This window comes from Sceloporus undulatus, chromosome 3 (assembly GCF_019175285.1).
Source record: "Sceloporus undulatus isolate JIND9_A2432 ecotype Alabama chromosome 3, SceUnd_v1.1, whole genome shotgun sequence".
Classification (NCBI taxonomy): domain Eukaryota; kingdom Metazoa; phylum Chordata; class Lepidosauria; order Squamata; family Phrynosomatidae; genus Sceloporus; species Sceloporus undulatus.
The window spans coordinates 95005565-95017633 of NC_056524.1; the positions used below are offsets into that span (position 1 = coordinate 95005565).

Genomic DNA, 12069 nt, shown 5'->3' on the forward strand with positions numbered 1-12069 from the left:
AGCCACTGACCATGCTTGCTTGAGGAATTCTGAGAGCTGTAGTCCAAGAAAGCAACTATGCCAAGTTCAGTGTAGTTCCTGAAATAGAGATGTTCACAAATTGTAGCACAATAAGTTAATTTTTCTCCACCAATAAACAGAAACATGGATTTAAGATCTTTAGGCTGCTGCAACTAGTATACTAATCAAAATTGACCCCCCCTTTTTAAAAAAGGATTGTTACAGTTTATTAATAGAGTATATCTTGTAGTACAAGGAATTAAGCATGTCTCTAAGAGTTTTTAAAAATATTAGTGTGGAGATACATAAATCTGGGTCCCTTTCACACTAGATAATTATATAACTGATTTTGTTTTAATTGCCATGGTCCCATTCTATGGAATCCAGGTATTGGCAGTTTTAGGAGGACTATTTAGAATACTGGGCCATTCTGAGAGCTCAAATATTTCATCCAACTACAGATGGCAGCATTCCATAGGATGGGATTATGGCAGTCCAAGTGGAATCATACTGCTATGATTATGCAGTGTGAAAAGGCCCCAGATCAGGATGTTTCTCAGTTTGTGTAATTAAGACATCCCCAAATTCCTCTCCCCCAACTTCATTTCTGCATTCTCTTGGGTTATACAGTGGGGCCTTGGTATGCATGGGGGATTCCCCCTACAGATGTCAAAAAATGCAGAACCTCAAGTCCCGTTGTTTGCAATGAGTGTGCACTCCTGCCCATGCCAGTGTAGGTATGCATGAGAGCACTTGCCCATTGCAAAAGCCAGGACTTGCCATCCACAGAGGCTCAAATCCGTGGATGGCAAGCCCACGCTTGGTGCCGGCACACTGTATTTTTATGTGCTCTTATGACATTCTGGAAGCATCATGAATCCACAAATGTAAATATTTTTTCCATGTATGGAAGAGCCTCCAACTAAGCAATCTCTTGCTGATTTAAGAGATTGTACTGCATCTAAAGCATTGTGCTTATATCTACAAAAGCTCAAGTGAAAATAAAACCAGTTTAGTCTTTAAGGGGCTGTCTTGTTTCTTTTTTGTTTTGTTCCTTCCCTCTTCCTTCCTCCTTTTTAAGGGGGGAAAAGTGATATTTATTCATTTGTTCACACTATTCAAGAGGTTCCCCAACTCTATCTGAAGATTTGGACCCGGCACAGAGAAATACGGGGGAATCTGCAAAAACTCTCTTTCTCTCCTCAGAATAACTCTCTCCAAGCATGCCTATTGCTAGAGTTCTGATTAGAGATTTTGGATTGCAAACCATGGTTGTACAGTCAGTCCTTTGTATCCATGGGGTTCCATTTCAGACCCCCACCACCACCACCGCAGATGACAAAAAATACTGGACCTCAAGTCCCGTTGTTATAAATGGAGGCACACTGCATGTGTACTCACATTTGCACGGATGTGTGCACATACTACCATTGGGGAGAACAGGGTAGGGCCATCCTGGATGCTCCAGTCCACAGATGGCAAGCCTGCAGTTGGAGAGGACCACCTGTATTCCTATCCCACAGTCTTTTTAAAAAGAAATTTTTAAAAAGTATAACATTGTAGTTGTTTTATTCTGTTTTTTTAAAAGCAGAGAATGGAAACACCCATTAACCTGTGTGTTTTTGATAAGTCTTTGAAAAATGATATTTTCATTTTGAGTTAATTATCCCAAGTGAGAAATATAGCAATCTTGTGTAAAGGTTGGCAGTACTCTTTATTAGGAAGGAATTGATTTTTAATATTATTTCTCCAGGAAAACATGGTTATCAGTTCCCTAAGGGCTTTAATACTGGCTGTTATATTTTCTGGTGGGTACAATGTTATTCCCACATAGCATAACTGCATGAAATCTGTTCCTATATATGCTTCGGTGCTTGTTTTGAATATATGCCTCAATGTTTGTTTGTGGTAATGGGTGGAGTAATATACACCACCGGAAATGTCAGAATTTCACAAGTTAAAGTAGACAAAAGCAGAGGGATGTGGGTACATATTGCAAAATAAATTTCATCATAATATGCTTGCACTCTGATAAGGTGAAGGGAAGAAAGAAAACAAAGATAGGCAAGTGCAGTCAAAAATAGCACCTCTAGTCCAGTAGCAAAGGCTACTGTAGTCCCACAACATTTGGAGGGTCATAGGTGGCCTACTCTGGGGCTGGGGGAAAGTTTAAAGAAACAGATTTAAACAAAAATTTAAGCAAACAGAACCTCAAAATAGGTACATTTAATCTTAAAGAAACACTCTGGGGGCCACAAAAGGATCTCCTTCAACTAATACAGTAATACAGACATAAATAAATGTCTGCTCCTACATATACCTCATAATAAACCAATGCAGTATAAAAACGATAAAACAAAATTATCTTGATAGTGGCAGTGGAACACATATCCAGGATGTCTTTCTTTCATACACAAAGCATTGCTTGCTTGCTTGTAGTATAATATGTAGAGCTTTGTCCATAAATAACACTTGAGCATAGTGTATTCTGCATTAAGCAATCTTTACACTATTATCACCTGGATCTGATGCATCTTGCATCAGTAAAAATGTTGGACTAGATCAGGGGTTCCCAACCTGTGCCTCGAGGAGCCATTCCAGGAAAATGAAAGAAATAAAAATTGAATGAAATTAAAGAATAAGAATATGTCCTTATATATACTCCTCAACATCATTAACTTGTACGTCACAGGGTACTCTTAGGGGCTCTGCCATAGAAATAAGGGCTCTGTGAATCAAAAAGACTGAGAACCCCTGGAGTACATAATTCCTAATCTTTTGTCAGATCTTGCAGTTCTAGGATACTGTAATTATATAGTGGTCCAACATTCTGCACCTACTCAGTGCTTGAAGGGAATATTCTGGGAGTGTTTAACATTTGATTTAATATTCGGCAGTGGAGGTTGTCACTGCTGATTGGAAAGGAAGCTTCTGGGTCCTCAGCTGAGTCCAATCACTATTTTCTTCATACCAGTTTTCTTCTTCCTTTCTCTTCTGCCTGTTTTTTCTAGTCATCTTGTCTATGAAAAACCCTTCAGGATTAACATATTGTGCTCTGTAACCTGTCGCTGTTCCATACCAGAAGTTTGAGAGAATTGCTTTGTGTGACATTTCATGCAAAATTCAGTTGTTGTTTCAAGTAGTACATTTCTGGCAAACCTAACAGTTTCATAAGTGAATTCATTTCCAGTAATGGGGTCTGTAGGCATGGACAAATCATTATAAGGTTTCAGAACTCTTAGGTGTTTGAATATTGGCCCATGCATGTGGCGCAGCTGAAAATATGCTTCCTGTGCTATACATTCAGCATCACTACTGGAAATTTGTTCCATGTTTATATTTTGGATTCTTTTTTAAAAAATGTTTATGTAGATGTAGGTTATTCTCTTAGCATTTTAATTTGTGTATCTCTTTAATTCCAGATTTTGGACTTACCATGATGAACGCTTTCTATATATGCTGATGGAATATGTACCTGGGGGTGAACTTTTTAGTTATCTGCGCAACATGGGACGCTTTAATAACAGCACTGGACTGTTTTATTCTGCAGAGATTATTTGTGCAATAGAATATCTCCATTCAAAAGAAATTGTTTACAGAGACTTAAAGCCAGAAAATATTTTATTGGACAAAGAGGGGCATATCAAACTCACAGATTTTGGATTTGCTAAAAAACTGGTTGATCGGTAAGCTCTTTTATCCTGGCTTTTGTGGTGCTGGTGGTGGAGGGGTAGATGGGAAGAAGCTAGAAGGTGAAATTTCCTATGAGGTAGTGCTATCATCAGTGAAGCAGAATAACACTCTCTAATTTTAACTAAATGGTTAACTGGTATTGTACTTACATACTATTATAAATCAGGAGTGTGCAACTCTGGGGAGAACAGGGTTGCCAGTTGAGGAAATTTCTTTAAGATAACAGATAGGAAGGAAAGATTTAAATGCCACATCACTGGTGATTTCCTTTCAGTTGTTTTTATGATTTTCAAACCTTAATATTAAAGATGAGTGATGTGAATCTCAATTTTGACTGTAATAAAACATTCAGCCACAGCAGAGGAGACATACTGGCACTTTTCACTTGCTTTCTAGAAGCATTTTCATTTATTTAGTAGTTCTTTTCCAATTTATTATTTGGTGCATGGTGATGGTGCCTTATGTGTGCATTCCAACCTCCTCCAAAATGTAATTTTGAGCATGGACTTGAAATTCAAGCTGCTCCACTCCAAAACAAGCACCTGGAAAAAGAGATAATTTAATTAAGGAACAACAATTACATAATATTTGTAAGAGGAAAAAAATCAAGAGAATTGGCCCAGATAGCAGATACCCAGATAGCAAAGACAAAAGGATGTTTAATTGTGTTGTTTGTTGCTTAGTTTGTCCCTCCATTGGGATTTGCACTGGAAGTAAGGAACGTGAACATGAAATAACTACTGCAGTTGTCCACACAGAGTAGCACTGAGAAAGTGCTTCATGTGACCTCCCGAAGACCATTATAGGTCTTCAGAGATTCCACCATCACCTAAAGGAACAGTCGTCTTTTTGGTGGTGATGGGGGGGGGGGGAGGCAGGGAAAGTCTAGAAGGTCACTGGGCCCCATAATGGGTAGTTTTTTAAGCCATTCTCTCCCAAACTGTAAGAATATCAGTATAGAGGCCATAGCTTGGCCTACATGAAGAGGAGATGCAGACTCTCAGATCCTTACAGTTGCCCACCCTTGTTCGAGAGTTTATGGCTTGAAGCAAGATGATCTGCTGAGCACTGTACATGCACAGAATGAATTGTGTTGTGCATTCCATGATGAGAAACTTGTGGAATATATTATGATATTACTTGCAGGACAAATTTATAAACATAACAAAGCATGAATTTAGCCAAGACTACTTATTTTTGAGGTAAGCATACTTCAGCGTTAAAGTAAAGATACTGCAAAGAGAGATCTCCAGATTTGTTCTAGAATGCTCACCAGAAAACATATCTCAGGTAACAAAGGCAAAAAGGATCTCTTCCTAAAACATTGTAGTGCAGTTGCCAGTGAGGATAAACATTATTGGCTTCAATAGTATATTAGGCTGATTCTGAATGTGACAGTTGCTTGTATCCTTATAAAAACATACCCAAGAGATATGAACTAGAAAAAAAGAGATATTAAATTCAGCATAGGTAATCAGCTGCTATACTCTTCAGACACCCTCATTTGCATTGGTGTGAACTGATTCCATATACTAATCAAGAGCAAAACCCAAGTTCTTAAAAATAAATGTCTTGTTCCTGCATGCAGATTCAAAATACATATTTTCTTGCCTACAACTGCATAATATGTATGGTGAACAAAATAATGTTTTATTATAATTTGTGTGCAAATGTCATGTTGTTCTGAACAAATAATGATAGAACATGAAAGAGACACAGTACTGTGTAATTTTAAAGCAAGGTACGTACACACAAGATTTATTTTGACAGTGGACTTAACAGAAAGCACTGTATTACATAATAGGGGGAAATGAGTATACTGTATCTAAAGTTTGTCCTGCACATATTAATTCTACAGAAACTCTTCTTTTCTGAGGGCTGTTCTGCTCCCCTACCCAGCTAATGTAATTAAGGGTCCACAAGCACATTGTCCAACTTACACTAGGAGCTGTGTACAACTTTTTTCAACATACTGTTGGGAAAAATTTCATGTCTTTCCTTTCAGCCTCACTCTGATCTCCAGAGTTAATGTGAAACACTCAGAAAACAGCAACAACCCTTTTAGGGCTCATTCCAACAAAGATGGACTTTTTACCCAATTCAGAGCAAGAAGTGATAGTTGGATCACCCCACAGTTGTATTACATCCTAGCAATGTTTTGGTGAGTCCTCAGAAGGCCACAGGAGTGGCATAGTTGAGGAGGACAACCATTACCAAGCTATCAAGGACAGCCAAAATTTGTGGATGCTTGTTTATTTAGCTTCTGTGGATGGAAATTTAAAAATATTAATTGACAAACTTTTATTGTCAAATCTTAATTTGCCTTACCCCAATTAACAGCCTAAGTATTTCATTCAGAACCAGAATGTTTGTCACTCCTGTGAAAAATTGTTCTGCTATAGAATCCAATGGAAGTCTTTCTTTCTATTGTTGTTCTTCTTGTTGTTCTGCGGTCCATCTTTTGTTCAAGAAACCAAAGCAGCATACATAAGATTCCTAGAATGTCTCCTGTATCCTGTCTAGGAGATGAAGACATAAAAAATAATTATGGTAGCTTTTTTAAAAAAAAATATTTTTAGAAAGTTAAAGGATTTCAATTTCTCTTAGGTTTGTTTCAGATACATTTTTTGTGCTGCTATACAAAAATGGATGTGGGGAAAATTAGAGTTCACATATTCGTACATTACCACTTGTATTTTAGAGTTATTGGTGATATGTGATCCCCCCCCCCCCGTTTCTGTGTCTGTGTTTTGTTAACTGGGTCTCCGAAAATGGCTTTGTTGTGCCACTGAAGATTTTTTATGTTTGTTTTTAAGACTACAGTACAGTAAACTGTATTAGTGGCGATGACAAGGTTTGTTTCAGTGTCAATGACAAAAATGACCCCTTTATTAAATAGTCAGCTTTACTATTGTCTTCACGGGGCACATGTATGAGTTTTGTTGAAGAAAGTTTTATTCACTGATCATTCAATATGTAATTCAGACATTGCTGATGACTGTGTTACCTAAAGATGAGGAGGAAGCAAGCCATCATGTGTAATGCTATAGGTATTTTTAGAGCAGAGTACTGTGTAGTTAGTAATCTGCATCCAGGCACATTGGGAGTTACAAGCATTGTTTACCAAAAGCCTTTCCTAATGGTGTGGAATATAAAGCCTCTGACTGTCTGGAAAGCCAGTCCAGAGTTATACTTAAAAAAGAAACAACTCCACAACTATTTTCTATAAGAATTAAGCACATGTTTTAATCAGTGGGACTCAGATTGATCAAGGCCTTTTTTGAAAGTCATATTAGCTATGCATCCAGGTTTCTCAATATCATCTGCATTTAAAACATATGCACTCCATAACCTTACCTTCCGTGTTTATATTTTTAATGAGCTTGCATATATTCACAGTCTAACAAGCAGCGATATACAATTAAATACTGGTATTGTCTCTCTGTCAAACTACCTTCTGTGGAATCCTTGACTTTCTTTGCAAGCTTAACTTGAATTCCCCACCAGAAACTTAATAATGGTAAATAAACTTGCCTGAAAAACATAGTGCATACTACTATCAACCTTCCTAGGTACAAAGAGATGCTAAGAAGAAGTCTGAGTTCTTGCATGATCACAGTGAGTGAAGAGGCCTGACTGGCCCTATTGCTGAACTGACTGTGTAGGATACAACATGTTCTAGAAACATTTAAAATGCACAGAGCTTCTTTGGCATAGACAGTGGACTTTATCACATGGAAGGCAAGTGTCCTCCTCCCGTGATAAATCACCATTAAATCCTGTTAATAGCATGATCGGGGGGAAGATTATCATACCCCCATGTACTTCTCCCATTCTTGTCCTGCTGGTAAAGAGTAATGGAGGTATCATTTGGTATTAACGGGAGTTTCCATTTATACCAAATAATGCCTCCATTACTCTTTAAAAATGGGACAAGAACGGGATAAGCACATGGAAGTGTGATCATCTTCCCCCCCAACATGCTATTAACAAGATTTAATAGTGGGATTTATTACTAAGTGAATATGAACAGGATGGGTTGGCTACCAAAGACACCGCAATTGCAAAATCCAGTCCAGAATAGGGAAGCTAAATTCTTATTTGGCAATGTATAGCACAGTGATATAGTTCAAATCTGTCTAAATTTGAAATAGGTAAGAAAGGTTTAAAACTGTACGTGTGTGTGTGTGAGAGAGAGAGAGATTGAGGGAGGGATTTGCTCTTGTATGTGAATATTTTTATAGAGAAATTGATTACTGAGTGTATATTAGAAATGGGCTTTTGCAATTGCCCTTTCTTCCTTGCTAAAGCTGAAGATTTGCTGTAATACAACTGAATTTAGAGAAGAATGAGCATACTCTAATACTTTGTGATAAGGTCTCAGCGTTATCTATTCCTGTATGTCCTTATCATTTGTGCATAAGTCATTGAAAATAGTATATCTCAGTCATCCATTCCTCCTGGTTTGGGTTAGTGTGGGTTTCTCTGATTAACTGTGGAGCTGAGGAGGATGAAGTGGGAGGTTAGATGACTAGAGAGCCATTGGTCCTTGACTCATACTAAGGCTAACAGATTGTAGCTCCCATGTGTGTTTATTTTTTAAAGGTTATGAGTGCTGCAGTGTTTACAGAAGCAAGTTTTCCCTGTTATTATTAGGTCTGTGAAATACTGCCCAGCAAAGTGATTCCAGTATATGAATGGCCTGATAAACATTGACTCTCTTTACCTGGACCCTGAACCATCTCTCAGCTGTTTTCCAAATTATAGTGGTAATCCTAAGCACACTTTCCAAGCATATATCTCATTGAATATAGTTAAACTAATTTCTAAGTGAATAAGCCAGAGGTTGCTCTGTGAATCATTTATGTGTGGCTTGCAATTGCTGGTTGAGACACAAGCTGAAGGCCTTCATAACATAAAAAGGGCTCAGAACACATCCACAGCATTTTCACAACTATCTTATCTGTCTCCCACTGCCTTATTTGCTACTACCTGCTTGTAGAGGAGAGTTCACAACATGACTTGTAATTGGATGCTTAGGGTGGAAGCAACACAGCCTCTTCCACCTGCCTGTGGAGTACTTTAAATTTAGTGTGGTGGAACCATCAGCAATAGAGTACAAGACCTATCTATTGTAGTGCTTGGAGCCAGTCTTGGAAGATCCTGATTCAAATATTCACTTTGTCATCAAACTCAATTGGTGACCTTAGACCTATCAATTTCTCTCTCAGCCTGACATGATATCACAGAGTTGATGTAAATATAACATGAGAAGAAGAAAAATTCTGTAAGCCATATTGAGCTTATTGCAAAAACTGCAGGATATAATTGTGACTAATAAAAAACAAGATCATAGTGCTTTGAAGCATCTTATATATGTCTCCAACCAAGTAGTCAGGTTTTTTTTTCCAATCTGATGATACTTCATTGCAGGGGGAGGGGGTGTACGTTTGGGGTTTTGTTTGGTTGGTTGGATGGCTTTGGAAACAATATCCATAGATGACTGCATTAAATGCTGGTTGATTTTTATTCTATTGGCAGCTGCCACATGGTAAAGTTAGTTCTTATTGTGTAAGACATTGTGTAAAAATACTTTTCCAGTTGATTAATGTGAAGTGGAAGAAAGTACTGGTTAGGGAAATCAACATAGGTGTGGGACAGACTACCCCAAAAGGCCAGCCTGCCAGCAGCCTAATTCCCTCCGGACAGAAGCAGCAGCCACCAAACCATGCAGCTTTCCTCCAGAGGAAAAACAACCCAGAAAAAATGGGTTCTTTTTGCGCTGCAGGGAAGACATCATGAGTGCGCCAATGGCGCACTCGTGACGTAAGCAACGTGCAGCACAGCGCAGATATTGCACAGCACTTACGTCACAATGCCACCTCCCATGTACACAGGTCACTGGCATTGTTACGCTGCTGCACTGTGCTAGGGTTAGGGACCATGTGGCTGCCTCATGGTCCCTAACACTAGTATCACTGAGAGTACGGCACATTTGAGTAGTCTGTACTGCACCATAGTTTCAAGGGAAGAATTCCGGATAGTTTGAGGTGTACAGAAGGTTGGCTGTATTTTTTTTTTGGGGGGGGAGCCTGAATCTAGATTTTTCAGCTTGTTTCAGCTCTATCTCAAAACTTCCATTTTAGAGAAAAGTTTTTGAGTTAATGGTTACTAGGTGGCTTCAGACATCACTGAAGACATGAGCCAACTAAAATGACAGTAGGATGCTGATGATGTCATGTGTATTATATGTTTGTGACCAAGTCCTTCAGTCTTATTTCTTCATGTCTGACCACAGCAGTCAACTAAATATGGGCCAGTGAACTAATTTCTAGACAAGGCTGAAATAATCCTGGTTGGCAAATCTGGGAGTGATGAATGCAGCAGTTTGTATCCTAATTCATGGGAGAAAATCATCATATGAGAATACATCAGCATATTCACTGCCTCTCTGTCATCAGGTTATATTTCTACTTTCTAAAGGCATCAGACCTGGCCAGATCTTAGAAGCTAAACAGAGTCAAAACTGCTTAGCACTTGGATCAGAGACCACCTATGAATGCCAGGTGCTGTAGGCTATATTTCAGAGGAAGAAAATGGCAAAACAACCTCTGACTTTCCTTGCCTAAGAAATCCCTATGAAATTTGTGAGGACACCATAAATTGACAAGTGAGTAGAACACACACATAGACACAGAGGAAGAGAATGAGAAGCTTGGAGCTCGATGGAAATAAAGTTAATAGTTTTTAAATAGCTGTTGCCTTATTCCTAAGAAGTGAGCATTAAACATGCAGTTCTTTCATGCTATTTTATATTAGAGTTTCTTATAAGAGAGCAGGAAAGTCCTGCATGGTTGTGTGGCTTCTCAAAACTCTCAGTTCATAGAGTATCACTCCAAAAATGTAAGTTTATAATTATTTCATTCAGGACCAGACTTTTCATACTTTTTCAATGTTGACTTGGTGCTGTTTTCCCCTTTTCCATTGCACATCAGAATTTTTTAAAGAAGACACCCTATAAACTATTTAAGTTCTCTAAGGCGGGATACAGACCGCCGCTTTGCGGCGCTCCCCCACCACCGCCATTTGCTCCGTGCGGGAGCCGCAGCAGCCAAACCGCGCGAAGCAAAAAAGAAGCTCCATTTCGGAGCTTCTTTCTGCGGCGCATCTATGACGTCGCGAGGCGCCGCAGGCGCATTCGCGACGTCATAAGCGCCGCGACATGTGGAAGGGGCGCCGCCATCTTGTACGTATTGTATACGTACTAGGGTTAGGGGGCTGCGGAAGCACCGCCCCTTCCTAACCCTAGTACGTATACAGTATGTACTATATGGCGGTGTGTATCCCGCCTAAACTATTTATTTTTGTATGCCTTCAAGTCATTTTTTACTTATGCCTGCCCTATGTCAAACCTATCACAGGGTTTTCTTGGCAAGATTTGTTCGGAGGAGATTTGCCATTGCCTTCCCTAAAGTCACATAGTGGCTTTCATGGCTGAGTGGGGAATCAAACCCTGGTCTCTAGAGTTATAGTCCAACACTCAAACCACTATGCCACACTGGCTCTCTCTGTATACTGTAGAGACAGCTTAAATGCCCTAAAGGTACCAGAGCCTGTTTGATCTTGGACGTTAAGCAGAGCCATCCCTAGTTAATTTTTGGATGGGAGACTCATTGAATACCAAGTGCTGTAGGTTATATTTCAGAAGAAAGAATTGGCAACACCACCTCTGAGTATTCCTTGCCTAGGAAAACCTTATGAAATTCATGGCGTTGCCAAACGTCAACAGGTAATTTGAAGGCACTCTCACACACATGCCTTAGAGACTACTGCCTTTCCTGTGTTCCATCATGCAATATTTTTAGTTCTGCTAACACTGACACTGCCTTCTGAAGATGGGCAAGAGTCCACATTTTCCCCTGCCCTGCTCCCCCCTTGACCTTGCAAGTACAGTGCGCCCTTGGCTTACGCAGGGGATCCATTTCAGTCCCCCCTGAGTAAGCCAAATACCGCGCATGCTCAAGCCCCATTCAAGTGAATGGGACTGGTGCATGCGGTGGCGCAGTGGAGCGGCGGCACCCCATTCACCCGAATCGGATGGGCCGCCCCGTGTGCTGCGTGGCTTTGCACATATACTCAAAGCTGCGTATAGAGCGCCAGTGTATAACGTAGGCACACTGTATTTCATTATCCTCTGTCAAGGAGGATGGGAGGAGCTCCAGTCCTCCCTCTCTGTCTTGGAGCGAAGGAATAAATGGTGTTCCCCAGCAGAAGAGCTAAGGTTCACAGAGCCTGATACAGTGAAACAGATGAACTCTATTCCCTCCAGATACAAGCTAGAAAGGAAGGTTTGGGTTGGTGTTTTTGTAGTGGGTG

General features: G+C 39.7%; 1 protein-coding gene across 1 annotated transcript in view; it reads left to right on the forward strand.

Annotated features, from left to right (window-relative positions):
- PRKX (protein kinase X-linked) overlaps positions 1 to 12069 on the forward strand; it is a 78883-nt gene that overhangs the window by 46046 nt on the left and 20768 nt on the right. Inside the window, exon 3 of the mRNA XM_042460756.1 lies at positions 3423 to 3686. Coding sequence (XP_042316690.1) covers positions 3423 to 3686 — 264 coding nt within the window. The remainder of the gene's footprint in view (positions 1 to 3422; positions 3687 to 12069) is intronic.